General features: G+C 31.9%; 1 protein-coding gene across 14 annotated transcripts in view; it reads left to right on the top strand.

The window, feature by feature from the left end:
• The window catches only part of LOC145257798 (protocadherin Fat 1-like), a 954,816-nt gene that overhangs the window by 878,736 nt on the left and 53,873 nt on the right, over positions 1-22,207 (top strand). For 9 of the 14 annotated variants that reach the window (XR_013864025.1, XR_013864024.1, XR_013864023.1 and 6 more), the window contains 7 exons: positions 2,007-2,170; positions 4,693-5,098; positions 6,926-7,075; positions 7,672-7,848; positions 8,492-8,689; positions 9,421-9,933; positions 11,484-11,624. Coding sequence is in view for 10 of the 14 variants with exons in the window: in XM_080115689.1 (XP_079971815.1) it covers positions 2,007-2,170; positions 4,693-5,098; positions 6,926-7,075; positions 7,672-7,848; positions 8,492-8,689; positions 9,421-9,933; positions 11,484-11,624 (1,749 nt within the window). In the remaining 4 variants the exon portion in view is untranslated. Of the gene's footprint in view, positions 1-2,006; positions 2,171-4,692; positions 5,099-6,925; positions 7,076-7,671; positions 7,849-8,491; positions 8,690-9,420; positions 9,934-11,483; positions 11,625-18,986; positions 19,064-22,207 lie in introns of all 14 variants that reach the window. The other 5 variants (XM_080115697.1, XM_080115696.1, XM_080115695.1 and 2 more) reach the window with 3 other exon arrangements.

The following is a 22,207-nucleotide window of genomic DNA, read 5'->3' as shown; positions in this document are numbered from 1 at the left end:
GGGTTATTGCATGTACAGTAATCAATGGGATAATATTGTAGTAATCGTTAGTATTGGAGATTTGATAAAGTGTCTTACTTAAGGGGGCGGTTCATCAGGAATTTGTTTATGTTGGACTTGAAGACATCCAGGTTGTAGTCAGGTGGGAAATAGATAAACGGAACAGAGTTCCACACGCGTCCACTTCTAAGAAAGAAGCTTTGTTCATGGAATCTATGTTTTGGTTTTGGCACAGGTAAAGAGTGGGGAAAAGTTTTGACAGTGGTTTCAGCTAGACGGGTGTTTATCGTGAAAGATTCAAGATGAGAATAGTAGTTCGAAGAATCCAAATACGAATTCCTCATCCCAAAAATTCAGAAACGATATATTAAATTGTTTTAAAACTAAAATGTCTCTTGTAAGCATTGCTGAATTTTATTAGATGACAGCCATCATAATCATCATAATCATCATAATCATAACGTATGAATCCCAAGATTTGAATTATTATATGATGCTAGAATGCTAAACAGTGCGTTTTTTTGTTTGTTTTTTTAACTTTAAACTTTTCACTGATAATGGCCTATTCAGAAGTTTTAAGACATTTTGTACTTTTTTTTCTTCATTTTCATTAAGAAACATAATTTCTTACGAAGTAGTCACTTTTGTAAGTTTTAAATTCATGCATTGTTATTATGGAGCCAGAATAGAATGCCGGGTCAAGCAAAAACGCGATTTTTAAAATTTTTTTTACAAAAGGAATCACCACTTATCAAGGCCCAGAAGCCACTCGAGGATAATGGTTAAAGAGTGTACAGTGGTTAAAGGACACTATCATAGTAATCGTTGGAAGTGTAAATTTGGTAAATTGGATTGCTTAAGGGGAACGGCTCAGCAAGAACTTGTTTACATTGGACTTGAGGACGGCCATATTGTAGTCAGCTGGAAAGCAAGGAAACGGAAGAGAGTTCCGCAGGTGTGCAGTTCTTAGAAAGAAGCTTTCTTCATGGAATCTGCATTTAGATTTAGGCACAGATAACGAGTGGGGGAAATTATTGATAGTGTTTACAGCCAAATGAGTGTTTCTCGTGAATGTTTGGCGGGGAGGGGGGAACCATAGATTGGAGCTCAGACGAGCACTTGCCATGAAAATAATGATAAAACTGAGACAGGCTCGCAACGTCTCTTCTGTGAGAAAGAAGTTGCAAGGAAGAGAAAAGGGCATCTCCACTAGGCTACGAAATCTATTCTGAACTCTGTCAAGGTAGGATAAGGTCTTCCTAGCAGCCCCTGCCCAGATGTGACAGCAATACTCTATCCTTGGACATACCTGGCTCTTATATAGGTAGACAATTGCATCAGCAGGTAGATATCTACTGGATCGATTGAAGAATCCCCTCATTTTTTCCAGCGACCTTGGCAACGGATTTGATGTACGTATTCCATTTTAGATCAAGAGTAAAGGTCAAGCTCAGAAGCTTATCAAAACATGGAGCCTCCCCAAGACAAGAGCCATTCATTTCAATTGATGCCAGATAGGGATCAAAACGTTGATGATGCAAAGATAGAGCTTGGTTTTAGATGCATTAAAAGTAACCAGCCACTTTTTTCCCCATTAACATATTAGAATAAAATTAGAACTTCTCTGATTAAAAATGCATTGTATTTTTTTTATGTTATTTAATCATTAAGTTGACTTGTTTAAATTTACATTTAAATTATTATGAGCATAATTGTTTAAACAATAATTTAAAGATAGTAATATTTAAATTTTCCAAATTAAAATGCGCTAAACACATTTTGTGTAGTCATTATTGTACTTCCTTTTGTTTTGTTTTTTATGTATGGGAATCAAGGATCTTTTTCTAAATCGTTAATTTTAACTACAAATGCTTTTAGAATTAGCACAGAAAAATATACACAATCGAAATTTAAAACCTTTTATTATTATTATTATTATTATTATTATTATTATTATTATTATTATTATTATTATTATTATTATTATTATTATTATTCTCCTACAGATAATAGACCAATGACATTTGCTGGACGAAGCTACGCCCGGTGGACACTAGTGGATAAACATGGCTTCGAGAACCGACTAAGTGTATCAATGAAAATAAAAACACGACAGAAAAACGCAAACTTAATGTTTGCCAGCGGAACTGTCGACTACAGCATACTTGAGGTTAGAAAATATTTTTTAATAAATTAAATTACTTCATGTTTTTACAAACGTTATTACTAGGGCAAGGACAACAGCATATTTTTTCATTGTTTTGATACTCGAGTGTGTATCCGTTGATATCTTATATGCTTTTATATAGAGTGATGTGGTTCTAGATTGATTTACTGAGTCAGATATATACTCGAGAGTCAAAACAATGAAAAGAATATAGCCCTAGTTAATATCTTTCACACACATTCAAAAAAGATGAGATCAACAAGGATGATGTCCCTAAGGTAAAAATTTTGACTTTATCTATTTTAAAATGAATTGTTTCAAAGTCAAATTTTATCATCTCATCAACTAAAACAGTAAAATTTTAAATAAATACATTACTTTTTCAAAAAGTGATATTTGTTTTATCGATTTAAGAATAGTTGCCTGGTAATAAAATTATTTTGATGATAAGAAGACAGAATATCTATTGTTTTAAAAAGAATTAAATTGCTGCAGCTTAAAATAAATAAAAAACGAAACATGCTCGTTTTATTTTAAAGAATGTTTAACTGACAATTATTTTTACGGAACAATTTTTTTTTTATTAGCATTGATTCTGACAGATATTTATTATTCGAAAAGGAATATTATTATTATTAACAGGTAAAAGAATTCCGATTTTACCTATTTTAAAATGAATTGTTCCAAACTCGAATTACGTCTGATAGACATTAATTATTTCAAAAGGAATATCATTATTAATAGTACATTATACAAATTGATATAGAAAGAATTTTCACTTATTTGTTTTATGCTATTCCTGTCAAAGTTCTCAAAAATCAAAAGGTCGCTTCTTATGGACTAACACTTAATTTCTATACGAAATACATAGATATTCGAATATTCCATTAAATATCCTTTACCTCTCTGAGGTAATAAAGAAGTTTAGAATATTAAATTTTCCTCTCCCCAACTGACCAGTTAAATATATTATAGTAAATCTTTCTTGCAGTCTTACTGGATTCTAAGACAAGAATTTATCTAGTCTGCTGTTACTATAGGCAACATCACTTGAAGAAGATCCACCGTTCCTCGTATAAGCCACTGTGTGTTAGCCATACCGAGGTGATCTTATTTGAGCCGTGAATACTATGTGATTTTGAATAGTTAGTCAAGGTTTACTTATAGGGAAAAAGTATCTTCATGCCAGGTCGTCCTGCCAAGCCTCGGGACAGAGAGACCTTAGATATCGAGGACAGTGTCTAGTAGGCATTCAAGTTTCTCTTTGTCTAGTATTATATTTTTTTATTAACATATGATTCTCTTGGTTTGGCACAGGAAAGAAAGTCAAATCATAATCAGGAAGTAGGTGATTATCGGAACAATGAGGTGCTGCCACTAAGTCTCTCTTTCCACCGAATTGTTCAACTATCAAATGATACTGCCACCTGACGTATCCTCACTGGAAATCCAATAAAGTGAAACATATTTTCTTTTTTATGGATTTCAAGTGCAAATATATCATTATTGGGATCAATCTCCAAAATGATAGAATAACTCTGTTGACCGACAGAAAAGATCTACAACTTATATATATATATATATATATATATATATATATATATATATATATATATATATATATATATATATAGCGATTTGATTGGATGAGCATCTGGTTACTTATTTATGTCATTTAGAATAAAAGTAAACTTTCCAAACTTAAAAATATTCTTTACTGGCTCAAAAATGATGATGTTTTCATCCAATGACACATTTCTCAGGAAGTCATATGAGGCAAATTTATGTAAAATGTAAAAGTGAAAATAGAACACTATTTCTGAAAGAGTTTAAAAAAAACAAACTTTGTGATCTTCTAATTATCAAAATTGGCTTTAAATTAAAAATTAATAGAGGAATACCCGTCCCAGGATGGGTAAGATTAATTCCCTAAACTGAACAGTTTTGCATCCTGTTCATGTCCATATACGAAATTTAAAATCAAGATATAATGATACTACACCTTATGCATTTGATTAAAATCTATTACATGCGTTTTACTGTGGAAAATGTCTAAAATTTAAGGCTTAAGCTTAAGAGGTCTTGAGAAGAAATTAAAATTCAAGAAATCTTGCTTAGTTGGTATCTAATCATTAAAGATTAATTTCTAAGCAAATCTCATCAATTTGAATTTTCTAACTGGAGGTTGTACTCATATTATTATGCTCTCCGTAAAAATACACCAAGGAAACCGGAATTTTGAGAATATTTATTAATTGTTATTGAGTATCTATTTCATAAAATTGAACAAAAATTGGAACTTCCCAAAAAATAACTGCAAACTCCTTTGTTATTACTAACTAAATATAATTCATATTACCACCTTTTACGCCTAGCAGTTGTGTTCCAAAATTTATAGCGATTGGTTAATTAGTTTTGGAGTGAATCCTATAAATGCAAATATATGAACAACTTTATATAGATAGAGATTTTTTTGTTATCATCTCATCAAACCGTAATTCTCATATGGATTGTTTTAATTTCAGCTTTATGATGGAATGGTACAATATAGATTTGAATGTGGAAGTGGGGTCGGCCGCGTACAGCTCCCTCGCAAGATCAGCGACGGGGACTGGCATACGATCTTTGTGGAACGTATGGGAAACACGGCCACGATCAACTTGGATGGACGTTACACGGCGTGGTCGAGTGCGCCTGGCGAACATGACGTCCTCAACTTGGGCAGCAACAACGTCTACTTTGGAGCTGAAGTGGAGACCTTTCCTAACGGGTTCAGAAACATTAACAAAGGCTTCGAAGGTTGCATGGAAGACTTGCGGCTGCACAATGTTCGACTGCCGTTCACTGACCGGAATGCAGTCGCCACTTCCCAAGAATTCCACAAAATAGAATTTAACTGCCGAGACAACGTCTGGGAAAAAGGTGACAGTGGTAAGTGGTTCCATTTTCTTCTTTTTTTTTTTGTTTCTTATTTTCTGATAAGTCACCATACCAGTCGAGGATACGTCCTCGACAATCCGACGGTACCCTTGTTTCAGTTGGGCTGAACTATTGTTCTGTTCAGTTTGAGGAAGTTTACCCCTCTCCAAGCTTTTCCATCTCTCTTTGAGACGGAGTTAAGTTATCGCTGATCGCCTGATCGCCACTACTGGGGAATATGGTCGGGACTACTAAGGCATTTTTTGTAGTGCACTGGTTTTTGAAACCCCATAATGACCTTGTGTCTAACCTCCCGGCGAGAAGGTAAATAAAACCACTCATCAAGGCTAAAAGACACTCGGGGATAAAGGTTAGTGGGACGGATGGATTGTTAATTGTCAATGATGAAAAATATTATGAGATGATTGAAAACGGTAAACGGGATGAACAAAATTTTATTACATATTTAAAAACTCCTGAATTCGACAAAATTAGCGTTTCACCATTTTATATATATATATATATATATATATATATATATATATATATATATATATATATATATATATATATATATATATATATAATGCTTGTGGTGGGGGGCAACAGAAATATAATTGACAAGGTCGGTTGACTTTTAGAACGATTTGTGTTGTTGTTTTTGTTGTTTGTATAATTATGTAGTAATTCGTCTATGATATTTTCCAGTTGCCAGAGGAAGCAAGAGATGGGGTTATAGAGGAATGCGAAGAGAAAGATAGGGAGAGTGAGGCAGGAGATAGAGAAGTTTTAAAAAACACGAGATATGACACACTCCTTATAACACTGTTAGATATTTACCGGGCAACGCCGAAAGCTGTGCTGGTCGACAATTATTATGATTATCATTAACACTTGTAAAAATAGAATGTCAGAAAGAATGTTATCATAGTGAAATAAATATTTACAACTAAAATTATTTATGTTAAAATGTTTTAATAGAAAGGAATGTTAGTTTTCATAACTAGCACAAACAAAAATGTTAACTTGGTGAAAAAGAATGGTAGAATATCAAAAAAATTACGTAATGAAATACATTGTAGCTTAAAAATATGCAGTTAGTCAAGAGTTGGGTGTCAGAGAGGACCGACCCAGTCGGTAGTCGAAGGAAGAAAGACGGTCTATGGACAATAATGGCCCCAAGTAGAGGAAACGTCGATAGTAAGAATCTAGGATCAGCGTTGTGGCTTTCTGATGGGGAAACATTGGTAAATAAAGCTGCTGTAAATAGCACCAAGGTTTCGGGTTATATGAATCTTTGTTTGCAGCTTTTTAAAGATTCATCAAATCAAAATCAACCCAGAGGTATGAAATATATTTCTCTATTGGTCGATGTAAATATTAAGAGACTGTTATTTGTTCCTTAATGTTATATGTCTTGTTTAGACGATCAATAGACACTTTCATACGTAGACGATCAAATATATCGACGTGTAAATAATATAAACTCGTGTATATTATTTATCCGACAATATTACACATCTATCGTCCATGATCCAAATTTTATAAAAACCTTTCTAGAAAATTTTTGAATTCATGGGTAGATATATTTTAGGATAGGGAATATCTTTTCTTTTTCCTCCCCTCAAAAATAAATGTAAAAAAAAATATTGCTTTTAATAACGTCTACAATATTGTAAATTTCATACTAATCTGTCTAGCAATCAGTGGATACACTTTGTTGTCCCAGCCCTGGATAACGCTGAGTAAGCATACAAGTGGTTGTTTTGGTAGCATTCAATTTAGGTGTTAGTCTTTACTGTTTATTGTATTTTTCTGTCTGTTTTTTTTCTTTCCCAGATCCTTGTTCTAATTTCCCCTGCCTAAATGGAGGTCAATGTATTACAAAAAGTCGAAACGGTTATACATGTGTGTGTGCACCACGTTTCCAAGGAAACCGATGCGAAGTTGATACAAATCCTTGCGCAGATAACCCCTGTCTAAACGGAGGTAAGCATAGAACAATATATTAACTCCCTTACATATATATATATATATATATATATATATATATATATATATATATATTTGTGCTGAATATTACTTTTTTTTTAAATAGAGAATAATTCCAAATATTTCAGTCATCGTCCCACATTCTTCAGTGAATTTCTTTTCTTGATTGTCGATAGTTGCCGTCGACTGATGACACGAGTTCTCTTGTTATAAATGTTATAAGAGATGTTCCAATTGTAGTTCACGTTAGCTCGTGTATTAGTTAATAGATCAATATTTCTACAGTTTAAAGACACCGGAAGTATGTAAACATACATATTTTCTATTAATATATGTATTTGTACTTTTAAGATGTCTTTTTCTTTTTTTCTTTTTTTTTTACATTGTATTTCTCACATATACGGCATAGTCACGTTGTCACGCCGGTTCCAGTCAGATCACCAAAGTTAAGCAACGTTTGGCCTAGTCAGCACTAAAATGAGTGACCATTTGGGAATTCCAGGTGGTGCATGTGCTCTCCGCTTATCTCGGCATTGTTTCCAGTCAATCTTGGATCGCAAAATTTCTCACATATACTGCTCTTTTTTTCACAGGTACTTGTCGCAACAATCCTGTCTTACCAAACGATTTCTGGTGCAAGTGTGTTGGAGGTTTGAAAGGTCGGCGCTGTGAATATGGCTATTATTGTGCAACTAACCCTTGCAAAAATGGTGCCAATTGTATTGAAGGACCTGATAAAGCCATTTGCCAATGTGTAGGCCACTACGAAGGTTTGTCATCAAAGGTCGACTTTTCTGTATTTTGATTATAACCTTGAATAATAATTCTAAACTGGATACTATGAGGGTTTCAACACAATTTTAAGTGTACGTATTATATATATATATATATATATATATATATATATATATATATTAATATATTTATACAAGCAAAACAATTTCCCCAATTTACTCACTAAGAAGGTTACCATCATGCTGTATTGATTTTAACCCTTGACTGAGTTAAGACGAATACTCTACATATGCTCTGCAATCTCACAGGATATTCATTGAACTTGGATTTTTTATCTTTATAAAATATTAAAAAAAGAATTTAATCCATTACGATTTGTATATACTAATTGATTAACTTTTCAAGTAAATTATATTTATTTAGCTTGCTGATTTACCCCTTGGAATGAAACACAAAGATTTCTGTGTAGCTTACTTGTCATAAGAATATTTTCATATAACTACTAAGATCTATTCAGATATTAAGTACTGTTGAAGTAAATACAGAACATATATATGACATAAATATTTATATATATATAACTGTGTGTACGCCATTTTACACACACACACACACACACACACACCCACACACACATGCTTTGATTTAATTATTTCTTTTTCTTTTGCCTGCCAACAGGGCCTTTATGTGAATATGAATCTGATAAATGTGCCCAAAACCCCTGTAAAAATGGTGGCACATGTTATAATGGTCCAGGCTCCTATTTCTGCAACTGTAGTTCCGACACCAAGGGCACCCATTGTGAGGAAATTCTTTTACCAAACATTTCATCAAACAGATATGGAATCACTCAAAAAGAAATCATTATAATAATTGGTAAGTAATGCATCACGGGTAATTTTCTTTTTTTAATATATGTGTACTTGCCCCGACTCCCACCTTTAGAATACAAGACGATCTTCCTGTCCTCATTGTTTGATTTTGTGCCCTTACACTGTGGTCAAATAAACACTTGTTAACTATTCTGCACCTTATCAAATGGATTGTTAACTATTCTCTACTTTCAATTAGCAATTTCCGGGTTTAAATCCGACACACTGCTGCCAAAGTATCTGTTTTTGAGTTCTTTTATCATAATGTAATATATATATATATATATATATATATATATATATATATATATATATATATATATATATATATATATATATATATATATATATATGTGTGTGTGTGTGTGTGTGATGTGATTAAAAAAAACACAGATGTCAATTCTGTTAAGAGTTGTGCCTCCTGCTATTTATTGCTTAAAGCGATACTATATATATTTTTTCCGGCAACATTTTACAAAATAAAATTAATAAATAAGCCTCCAGAGTGCTGCTGAAATCTTAGCAAGCTCCCTTGCACACATACCTAGTATATTATATCTACTTCTGATCTAAAAGTATATTGCTACTGCGTAATAGATTAACCCGATGTTAAGAATCTACCTCCGTACTTACTTCCCCCAAAAGTAATTTTTTTTTTTTCAACTACAAAACTTCTTTCCTGTCTTACAGTGAATACTAACCTCTGTCTTCTCTCGTCCATTTTCTGTTTTTCAGGTGCCGTTAGTGTTCTGTTTGTTATCGTCATCCTGTTGATAGGTGTCCGCTTTTGGTATCAAAAGAAGCAAGCTCGGCGCCGGCCGCCCCATTCCCGCTCATGTTTGGCAGACAACGTCATCCGGAACAGTGCCCATGATGAATTGAAGTCGCACAAGCTGAGCAACACCGAACTGCATCTGCCGCAGAGATGCCCCAGCCCTCAACCGCCGCCTGTACCGAACCGCCCAGCCTCTTACACCCCAAGCAATCACGACTCGGTGAACACCCTTAATAACTTTGATGCGGTTCGTAACTATGGCAGTGCGGCTGACCAGCTGGAGAATCCGCACAATATTCCGGTGTATACTTTTGACCATTTGCAGACATTCACCCCTTACCCACGCAATTGTGCCAGCATTGCCCCCTCCCTGCCACCACCGCCACCCTCCAACTCTGCATCAGACACGGATTCAATACAGAAGCCACACTGGGACTCTGATTATCCAAATATACTGGAGAATTATCCAGAATGTAAGTTTTGTATTACTTATACATTCCAGTTTCGTTTCGATTTTATTATTTTTATTTTCATTTTATTGCTTTTGCTTTTTCTTGTATTTTTTTTTTTTAAATCTCTATCGACTTTTGCTATGGATGCTTCCGATGGAACAAATTTTGAGTTTGTTTTTATATTTTGATTCTTTTTTTTTTTTGTCTTTTTCTTTTTCCATTTCTTCTTCTCCAAATAAGGCATATTGCAACTGAAACGTAAGGAGCTGCTGTGATAGGGATCAGATTTATAGGAGGCCAACATGGCCGGGGAGTTGGACAGTGAGATGTTTGTTCACATTGTATTTAAATTTTTGCGTGTTAGTATTTTCTGCCCACCACACCAAGCCTTCTTTTGTGTTCCTTTGTGAACAACTTCCTATACCTTTGTTCTGCTGATAAACTTATTTCCTCTTATTTTTATTTTTTTTCTTTATTTAAAAAAAATTTAACTCTTTTTTGAGGGGGAAGTGGACATCGACAGTATCGCAGTTGTTTCATTCTCTGATAATCAATAAATGGGTACCAGTTTGATTGCTAGGAGACTAGAAAGTGTACCTGATGTTTACTTTCGGCAGCCTTGTAAATCTCGCTACTTTTATTTTGTCATTTAGTCTTCAGATTCCATGAGCGATGTTACTGATAAAGGGGAAATAATTATTGTTTCCTTCGTTGGAATCCACCATCTTACACTTAGTTTGGTGTGATGTCGTAGTTTTTTACCTTGAAGTAGTATTTTGTTTTAGCTCCTTACATCAAGTGGTTTATGTCTTGTCTGGTGCGGTTTTCATTAAAAACATTGCAGCACCATCTCATAAATTTGGCTATTGACAGCAGTCGATTACTTTTATTATTTTTTATTCTTACTTTGCTTTTTTACTTTTCATTTCAATTGCCCTTTTTTTTTTTATTATTCATGAAGTTTGGAGAGTTTGATGAACTTTTTTTATCTTTCATTTTGAGAAGAAAAAAAAAAGAATTATAGAGTAAGCATTTGTTGTTTTTCATCACTATCGGGAAACTGCGAGGCTGATTTGGGAACTGGTCTTTTTGTTTAAATATGATTTTGATCAGCTCTCAGCGATAGGTACAAAATATTGAAATATGTCTCCTTTTTTTTTAATATTGCAGAGGCGTATCATTTCCACGCTTCTGATTGGCTGAAATGAGATTTTTATATTAAAATATTTATCTGATCAAGAGTTAATATTTTACACACTATTTACTTGCTTTTTTTAAAATAAATTTTGAACATGAATATACGATAAGCATACAAAAGACTTGAGAGATGTCACTTGATGCAATCTTTGGACATCTTTTTAAAAAAAATCTGCATAAAAAACATAAATTTTGTATTAAATTCTTGCCAGTATTTTTTAAGCTAATTTCTGACAGGAATCAAACGAATGCACAAATTTAACGCAGTATAGTTTTGTTAATTGATAATAACACTTTTTGGAGATTCATAAAAAAAAAATGACGACTAACAAAAACCTTGTTTTTTCTTTTATGTCCATTTCTTTCCTTCACAGCTGAGAGAAAGAGTTCTATGAACCTGGCCAAGGCGATGCCTACCGCCGACTTATCCCCTCGTTTCAGAAATGTCCTTTCGGGAAGGGACACTACTTCCTTTAGCAGTTTACCGATCTCAGAGTCTGAAGAAGATATACCAGGTACATGTGTGTCCACTGCTCTCATTAGCTCGTTGTTTGTGTATCACAAGCTCTGATTGGTTCACTGCACTTTTTATTTTTCCCCCTAACATTTTTTAAAATTATTATTTTAAATACCAGAGAAGTTTTGTTTTGTGCTTCAGAAGAGTTACAATAAGCAGGGGAGATAATCATGATGATTTATCAACAAGAATGTTATAAATTTTTATAAGTCTGGTAGTAAATGTTTCTAGTTAGCAGCAAGCATGTGCTAAGTTTGGCAGTTCTGCATGGAGCCGAATCTTTTCAGATGAGCTTAGGCAGAAATTAAATATCAACTACAAAGCATGAAAAAGTTTACTCTACGTAGATATAGAGCAAGCCTTAACTTAATAAACCTTTCTACTTCTGATATTTATCTCTGAAGCTTTTGTTTCTTTAAACTTTTTATCTATCTTTCCATTTCTTATACATATTTCTTTTCTTCATTTAAATTTACGTATGTCTAATTGAAGATACTCCTCCCATTAAAAAAAAAGGTTCGATTAACTTTACACTCTCCTCTGAAACAAACTTGCATGAGCATGTAGACATTATGATATGACAGTCTATGTATTATTGGGCAGAAAATATGATTTAAAACAAAAAGACACAAAAACTTCTAGTGTTACTATTCTGAATTCCAAATTCTTATTAAAAGAAAAGAAAGACTATTTGAAAAGTCAACATTTCGATACTTTTGGAGAGTAGAAAGTGGACCTCAGGTTTACTTCTAGCAGCCTTGTAACTATCCCTTGCCTTATTTTGTCCTTTAGTTTGGGCGATGTCTCTGACAAAGGGAGAAAATGGCTGTTTTCTGGTTCAGAATCTCTCTGTATAACACTTGACGTTAACTAATATTTCCTATGTTAAATTGTTTAGTTTTTTTTTTTTTGCTCCTTAATTCAAGTGGCTTCATGTCTTGTCTGGAGCTATTCCCATTATATATATATATATATATATATATATATATATATATATATATATATATATATATATATATATATATGTATATATATATGTATATATATATATATATATATATGTATGTATGTATATATATATGTATATATATATATATATATGTATATATATATGTATATATATATATATGTATATATATATGTATATATATATATATATATATATATGTATGTATATATATATGTATATATATATATATATATGTATATATATATATATATATGTATATATATATGTATATATATATATATATATATATATGTATATATATATGTATATATATATATATATATACATATATATATACATATATATATATATATATACATATATATATATATATATATATATACATATATATATATATATATATACATATATATATACATATATATATATATATATATATATATATATATATATATATATATATATATATATTAAACCGGATCTCATTTAACACCGGGACAAATATACTAACAGTATTTAATAACTAACATGAAACTAAATTAATAAACTATAAAATAGGAAAATCAAAACTAAAAATAAAATAAAAATAATTCGCCCCCAACACTTATGCCCCCACCTTTATAGCCAATTAAAAAAATATATATATATAAATACACCAAGCCTCAAAGGAAAAGAAAACAACAATAATTGCTCCTGGTGATAATCAGATTCACCGATAGAAAACACTTGAGAAAAATATGGCCGAACAACAACTTTTGGGCGCCATTCTATATAATATGCCTGCCAAAATTAAAAAGACTGCTTGGCAAATGAAAAAGATATCCAGAAATATCGGAAAAAGGAATAATTCTGTCGTGTTCAATCAGACGTGTCTAAATAATAGCTTGCTGCCAATATATATATATATATATATATATATATATATATATATATATATATATATATATATATATATTTCTGTTAGATATGGTCAGATTTTTTCTGACAACGTGCAAACCTGATCTCTAAGCTTTAAAGTGTTGAAGATCGATTACATTCAAATGCTGTTGTCAAAAATCTTTGCTGACGGTTTGCATCTAAGTTCTCTTCTTTCACCCAGCCTTCGACCTAAAGATCTCTGCATATATTTTTTAAAACATCGTTCATCTAAATGTGGCCAAATCAACGTAGTTGATTGACTGCCAGGAACTAGATATCAGAGTTAATATGCCGGGTCTGATCATATCAATCTAACCATTGCTCTGTCATTATCCTGAAGATGAGTGAGCAAGCAATAGTTAAGTGCTTAGCATTTATCTTAACACAACTGCTATACCCTCTTCTTACTCTGTTAGTGAGAATGATAAATCACATTGCCAGTACTGATAACAGTTCATGAAATTTACCTCAAACTGATTTTATCCTAATGATAAAGCTAAATTTGTAAACACTCAATATGACAAAAAGAATCCATGACTTTGAGAGGGTTGTCATTCAACTTCACCTCAGCGCGCAAAATCGGCAGTCGAATAGACATGTCTGTTTAAGACACGTTTTACACTTCTAGTTGGATCTGATGCAAGCTTTCCGGCGGACAGGTCCGTACATATTCTGTACGCCTGTGATGGCGCATAGGCCGAATTACTTATAATATCTGTAAAACATTTAGAGAATAAATGAATTTTTTTTTTCTGTTTAAATAACGATGGATATAACACAAAGAAAATGTAAACCGATTCCAAAATATTTAAACGGAAAGTTGACCAAGCAAAGCTGAAAGATTGAGGCGATTAGAATGTTGTTTTAAGAATTAAAAGGTCACTGTTGACATACCATTTTGTTTGATCCGCATTACCGATGGTTGAGCAAGGCATCCTATACAGCTAAATTCACACTGACACTTGAAAACAAAATAAAAATTCTATCTTTACCAAAAAAATGTTAGAGAAGTTTTAATGTCGAATACTTAACATAAATCCACAGCAAAAAGAGGTCCTGGATATGACCAAAAACTATATCCGATGGAGAGGCCCCACCTTGCGGGCCTTGGGGAGTGTGGAGCCACCCTTTAATTGCAATTGCTCCCAGGTCCACCCTGACCCGGAGCGGTAGTACCTGTTAGGGTCCCAACTATGGGTTAAATAGAATCTGACTTTAAAAAAAAATACTCCATTAAAAATCGTTTCTCAAAGTAATAACTAGATTCGGCATTAAATAACCTGAAAAAGGTTGATATGCCGTAAAACAAAAACAACGAACCAACCAACAGCAAAAAGAGTATTATTTTAATAGTAATTCAGTTATAAAATCAAATTTCGGGAAACAAACCCAATTGAAATAGGTACTTTATGTCCCTTCATCCTTTCTCATTAGCTGATGTTGATGGGGGGGGGGCGTGTATCAGTAAGAATAGTCAAAGGTTAGTCCATCACTTCAGATAATTCTGTGTAATATAAAACTATCTGCCATTGACTGTCTTTTTTTTTTGTTCAGAAGTTTTTAAAGAATAAACAAAATCCTTTTACTGCACTCATCCCATTGTGAAATCCAATCTATTCATTTCAAACAAAATGTCCATATTCTACAAAGCTTTATGGCATTTAATGCTGCATGCCACTTTCTGAAGATTGTATTTGGTGTTTTAATGTTGGCTTTTGTGTTTCAGGTGAATTCACTTGAACTAAATTCCTTAATTCCAATTGAAATCCATTATTTTAAATTACATATTTCTATATTTTATAATTTGATGTGACTTATCTTAAACTAAATCCCACAATTGAAGATAAATTGCACAATTTTAAATTTCATAATTTCAAGTGAATTCCATAATTCTAAATTCCATATTTTCGAATGAATTTTATAATTAAAACTGCATAATTTCAAGTGAATTTCATAATTTCGTATAAATTCCATAATTTCAAATTGAATTCTATAATTTTAAATTCCAAAAATCTAAATTCTATAATTTTGCATGAATTCCATAATTCCAAGTTGAATTCCATGATTTTAAATTTCATAATTCTAAATTCCATAATTTCAAATTCCATGATTCTGAATTCGATAATTTCGTATAAATTCAATTATTCCAAGTTGAATTTCATAATTTTAAATTCCAAAATTCTAAATCCACTACACTTACATGATAATGTTTCAATCTGTTGTTATTATTTACTAGATTCTTCTCATTTATATGTCCATATTTTTTTTTTAAATATGAATACCTAAATGAAATGAAAAGTTATTAATAACTAAAATCTCCTCTGCTGAAAAGTCTGCCTTTTCATTAAAGTGTTGAAAAAAAAGTAACACCTAAATTAGATGTTAGTTATTAATAACTACATATTGAGACATTGACATGCCAGTGTAACGAACTTTGTACACATCTGTATGAATAAATATTAATAGATATATTTATATCTATAAATGGGCACCTAAATTAGGAGATCTTAGTTATTAATATCTACAGATCGAAGCACTGGTATGCTAGTGTAGCGAATCTGTTCATCATGTCTATATGAATAAATATGAATAGATATATGTATGTGCATATATTAAGGTATATCATTTAATATACCATCCTGTTTTATTTTTGTATTATGTTCTTATTTCTGTATGCATAGTTAATTTTCATGGAACATATATATATGAGAGAGAGACTAGATATTTAGATCTAAAGTTTACATTACATTTTGGAAATAATCACATATGAAAAGCTGACCGATAATGATTTCCTGTTCATTTTGTGATAATTAGAGGATTTATTTTGAAAATATGATTAAGAATATTTATAGTTAATTTTGTCATAAAAACATTCTTTTCAGTTATAAAAAAGGAATTATGTCAATATTATCAATAGCATTCAAAATTTGTTTTTATCGTAAATAAATTAAATGGCATTTGAAATTAATTATTTTATAAAAAAAAATGTATTAAAGGTAATATTATCATAATTTAAAATTAATGGAATTCCAAATTTGTTATGTCATAGAAATTGATTAAAAATGCATTGGTGATGAAAAGACATCAAATTCAAATGATTAATGGAATTTATAATTTATATCATCACAACTCAAAATAAATCGCATTTTAATTGTGTTATTTTATGAAAAAAAATATTATTTACAAATATTAATGGCGTTTAAAATTTTTTGTCATAAAACAATGATAAAAAATTGTTAATGGTGTTTGAAATTAGTTATTTTAAAAAGAGAATTTAAAATTACTTTACCACGATTCAAAAATTAATGAAATTAGAAATTTATGTGATTTGTAAAATATTTTAAATTAAAATGATAAGTCATTAATGGATGGTGAATGAAACATAATTCCAAATAATTAATGGCGTTCAAAGTTACATCATAAAAAAACTTAAATAATTGAATTAACATGCATTCTTTAATTAGTTATCCATTCTTTGTGTGAATATCTATTAAAGGCCAACATTTCAGTACATTTAAAAAATAAGTAGATGCATATAATATTATTAGGTATAATATATAAATGTTTATATCACATGTATGCATATATACATATATATAAATAATGTCATATATATATACATAAATGTATATATATAACATTATTTACACTATTTTATATAGTGTATAATTACTACACCCGTGACCTGAATAATTGAAATAATAATTTATAATTTTAGAATAATAAATATTTTTAATTAAAATTTGACAAAAAATATCCATTTTTTTTTTCAAAATTTAAAAGTAGCAGTACAAAGAGAAATAGTTTTACAACATGGTTTGGCATACAATAGTTTCAAAGAATACTTGAAATTATTTTCTTATGTATATTTGCATTCCAATGTGTCTCTTCTTCATCGCCTTTCACCATGCCCACAAAATAATGCTGACTATTATGACAGCAAATGAATTGAAATGAACTCCAGCTTTCAACAGGAAAATTGTAATAGCAAAACATTACAGTTTTATGAAATTAACATTTGATTATGCAAAATATTTTCATCGTCAGTTTATATCTGCACACCTTACTACTCTTACATCGCCATAGAACTATTAGTATGTGTAGCTGACACATAAAATCTCAGAGAGACTTCTGTACATCATGGACATTCACTTGTACAGCAGTACTGCCGCTCTCTGCACATCCATATAACCATAATCTAATGCCATACGTACCAAGGGTAGATAACCGATAATCACTTTAGTCACATAATTTACACCAGTTTCGTTTGTCTATCTGGTTTTCTATAGACCTGACTGAAAAGACACATATATGTCAGTTTCGAAATTAAAACAGTAGATGTAAAAAAAAACTGAACAAAGACTTATTGTAGAGCTTGAGAGATGAATTTTTTGTACAGGTTCAGTTTTCTCTAATAATTTGGCTTGTCAGCTAAGCCGTTAAGAAAACATTCGTGAAAGGTGGTTCCTCTTTCTATTTGTGATTTTCTTTGTTTATTCAAAGCCTTGTAGATTAAATTAACTGTTTATTTAATGGTATTATTAATGCAGAAACAAAAAATAATTAAATAAACAATATACGTAATATACCATAAGAAATAAATTCCAATGGTTACCGTACATAAATGCATGTACACATAAATATATATACGGTATTCTATAAACTAATTTTCCCTCTATGCACACATACACACACACACACACACACACACACACACACACACACACACACACACACACACATTAATTTATGGTAAACATAAAATAAATCCAATGGTATTAAGTGAAAGTGAAAATATGAAAGACCTAAAAATTCAACGTTTCGCCCAGGGTTTTTTTTTTCTTGATAAAGCCTCTACAACAGTAGGCGAAACATTGCATTTGTAGATTTTCCACATTTCTATTTTAATATAATTCACTCACATTCTTATATATATATATATATATATATATATATATATATATATATATATATATAAGGATGTGAGCGAATTATATTTATTTCCACAATTAGACAAACAGTGCAGCCACCTCAAAACATGACAGCTATAGACAGAAAAACCAAGACTCGAGTTATGCCATCCTTTGGACTCTTCAGTAATACACATCTGAGCCCAGGATTGAAATCCGAATCACCTGTAAGATGACAAATTAACAAACTGAGCTATTAAAATGGTTTGGCTTTCTTGTCTATGGCTACCATCGTTTGTGAAAGCTGCATTGTTTCATTGTAGAAATACATACACACTTATACATATACTTATAATATATATCTATATATGCCTACATGTGTATATCAATATATGTAATCTTTGTAATATACAAACAGTGAACATCTATCATGTCTAGATTCTAAGCCTTCTTTTCTGCTATGGCCGACATTGCATAACCGTTTTGCATATATTTATTCTCTTCATACATTTTTGTTGTATTAATTGAACCATCTTTGCTGCATTTTGTGGATGACCTTCAGTAAGCTTTTAATGTATTATCCTTGAATAAGCCCTCACGTTACTAAATGCACCTGGCTGTGGCTGGCTCCATACAAAGGTGAGAAGTGCAACATGCCCATTTTGTCACATGGAAAATGCGGACGAAATCAGAAAACAAAATGCCCACTCATCTGATCATCGATTTTCTATCCAGGTGGATCTTTTGGGGGAGAAAAAAAAAAGATTGTTTTTTTTTTATGTTATTGAAAAAAGAAATTATCAAATATTCTCACCCACACAATCTCAGCATATAATAAAGAACATTTTGATTAGTATATTCATTATTATTATTACTATTATTACAAACATTATTATTACTATTATTATAAACATTAATAATCTTAGTATACCTTTCATCATATTAATATTGTCATTTTGTAACCATCCAGATACAAAGCATTATGACGTTGACACACCTGTTCTTATTAGATCACCGAAACTGAACCACTATGAATGAGAGTTTCGGGGGTTAGAGTATATAGATCAATTAAGACACCAGAGACAGTTGGCAGGTGTAGTGTAACGCAGTCGTTACAATATTAACACTCAGGACCCACCTGCTGCATGCAGATTGTTGCAAAGAAAGTAAAGATGGAGAAAGAATTTGACTCACTTTTTTTCAAGTTGAAACAACAGACATTTATTTACAGGTACTTCTAGAATAACGCCTTATCTCTTGTTGAAAAGTCTTCTCGTACTCCAATGTGCTTATTATGACTTTGCCGCATCGAACACATGGTACTTTGTCTTTGTCTGGCCGTGTTTAGGGCACATCTTTCCCGGTCGCTCTCAGGCCACATGTGTAGCATGTCTATTTCTCTTCTTCTCGGGCCACGTTTTTCTTTTGTTATAATCTCTTTCTTTCCTTTTCCCTTGCTGTGACATCACCTTGCACACGGCTCAGTCATCTGCATATGTTGGCTGTTGTACAACTTCTGCTGCTGCTGCTGCTGCTGCTGCTGCTGCTGCTGTACGTGCGTCTGTGCTCTGTTACAGTAGGCCAAGAAAAACTGCAGGAGAATGTGACCCTCTATACTGGGACAATTATTATTTTTGATAACAACCAGAGTGCCCCCTTTTTTACCCTACTTTTAGGGGAGCTGGTTTTTTCCCCCCCACATTAAAAACAGCCTTGTGCCTAATTTGCTTTCGTGGGGAAGCAAATAAATACCATAAGTATGAACCTGAGAGAAAGAGAAATAAATGAAGACTTAGCCAAAGATAGATTAGCTTAAAAGTCAATTTCTAAAAGCACATGCTAGAATGTAATATGGACGTTAAACTGAATATGATCATGATGATGATTATCGGTATGAACATAAGAGTTAACAAATAAATCAGCAAGATACATAATATACATTTATGGACTACTATATTTAATAGTAAGATTTTGGTGTGGTGCAGAACCATGATGATGATGATGACGATGATGATGGTGTGAGTCTGATCAGCTGGGTTACCTTTTTGCAAAGGTCATTAAAATTATATCATCTGAGCAGGATACACATACGATATAATATTCCCTAGAAACTTTTTCCAATGAAAGAAGCTGGTTCACCCTGCCTATGGTGCATACCACATCAAGAAAGCAACCTTGACTTGGAAAGGAATGTAAAAAATCAACGTTTTCTTTAATGTCATTTTATTATTATGTTTCACTATTTCTGGTTAGACCATGACAGTTTTCAGAGCCTTCCTACTTCCTACTAGCTTATGATAACAAATTGGAAACGGGTGTCTTATTCATGACACCATCACTAGAAGATTGTCGTACAGGGCCAATTGGATTTTTCCGAGCTTGGGAAAGTGGACTTCCTAGAACTGAATAGAAGTATACCTCAGCAACAATGCCAATATTGGACTGATTGTTGAGGATGTATCCCTGATTCATACGAACAATATCTACTCAAGCTGTGCCAGATTTACTGCGTTCTCACTGCAGGAAGATTTGACACAAGGGGGAAAGGTGATGAAAGTCAAGCCAGTGCAACTAAAGGAGAAGCATTCTGGTCTTTTTATAAGTGCATGGGTAGTCCTGTCGGCATTCCCCGGAAGGGAAGCTTCAGGCAGTAGGCAATAAATTTACACCATCCAAAAGAGAAGGGAGGTAACAACCTGGAAGGGTGGATTTCCGAGGACTACTCAAAACCACACCTCAATCCAATAGATGCAAGATCATTCCCAAGTCAAAAATGCCCGAAACTCGGTCAGACTGATTGTCGATGACGTATGCTCAGTTGGTATGAATATAACGTACACAGGTTGCACCCAGTAATTATGATGATAGAATGAAAGAAATGTATTCTTCAATCTATAATAGATGGTTTACGCTAGTATAAGAATTAAAAGAATGCACCATTAATAAGATGAAAGATAAAATAACTAAAAGCAAAACGACAAAAAAATATTTCATCTAAAAAATTTGGATAACTTAATTCGAACACATTCATTAACAAATTTCACAATGTTTCTCTCAACTGATCTTTTTTGTTGTTCAAATATCATGGTGAGGACATTTAACCTTTGCACTCTTGCATGCTTGCTTGGTTATTCGTAGCAAAAAAATGAATAAGCTTAAAAATGGGGGAAATGTCCACATCAAATCATGGAAGCTGACTGGTATTTGTTAAATGATGACTAAAAAAAAAAAAAATACAAACACCAGCAAAACAAATAAATACATTATTTAAAGTTCAATTTAATAATTATTTGTAATATTTTAAAATATTGTTGGAGAGTTTTGTCATATAAAAGTAATGACCACTGTTATTTCATGCAACAAAATGAAGATTTGTTTTTTTACATCTTCTGATATAGTTTTGCATATAAGAAAAACATTGTGAAACCAAAAGATATGAGAGACGAATGTTGCACATATATTTTGAAAATTCTTTAATATGTATATTTTAATAAAGTATTTATTTATAAGTCTTAACAGATTAATCTAATTAAATTTTGTAATGCTTTACAAATTTGTGCAATCAAATGTTCTACAGTTAAATTAATAAGAAAAAGGAAATCAGTTTCAAAAATGAAAGCTAAATATATTCCCCAGTATTCTTTTCCTTGATTGGTTGAAATTATTTTTCTTGCGCTGGATTTATTTTCCTGATCTTTTGACTGGGCAATCTTTTCTGATTGGTTGATTATTATCAGTTGAATGTTGTCACGTGACCTTGTGCCTTGTGATTCAGCAGACAAG

This window comes from Euprymna scolopes, chromosome 3, assembly GCF_053919585.1.
Source record: "Euprymna scolopes isolate OS-2025 chromosome 3, ASM5391958v1, whole genome shotgun sequence".
Taxonomy (NCBI): domain Eukaryota; kingdom Metazoa; phylum Mollusca; class Cephalopoda; order Sepiida; family Sepiolidae; genus Euprymna; species Euprymna scolopes.
This window is presented reverse-complemented; position numbering and strand designations above follow the sequence as displayed.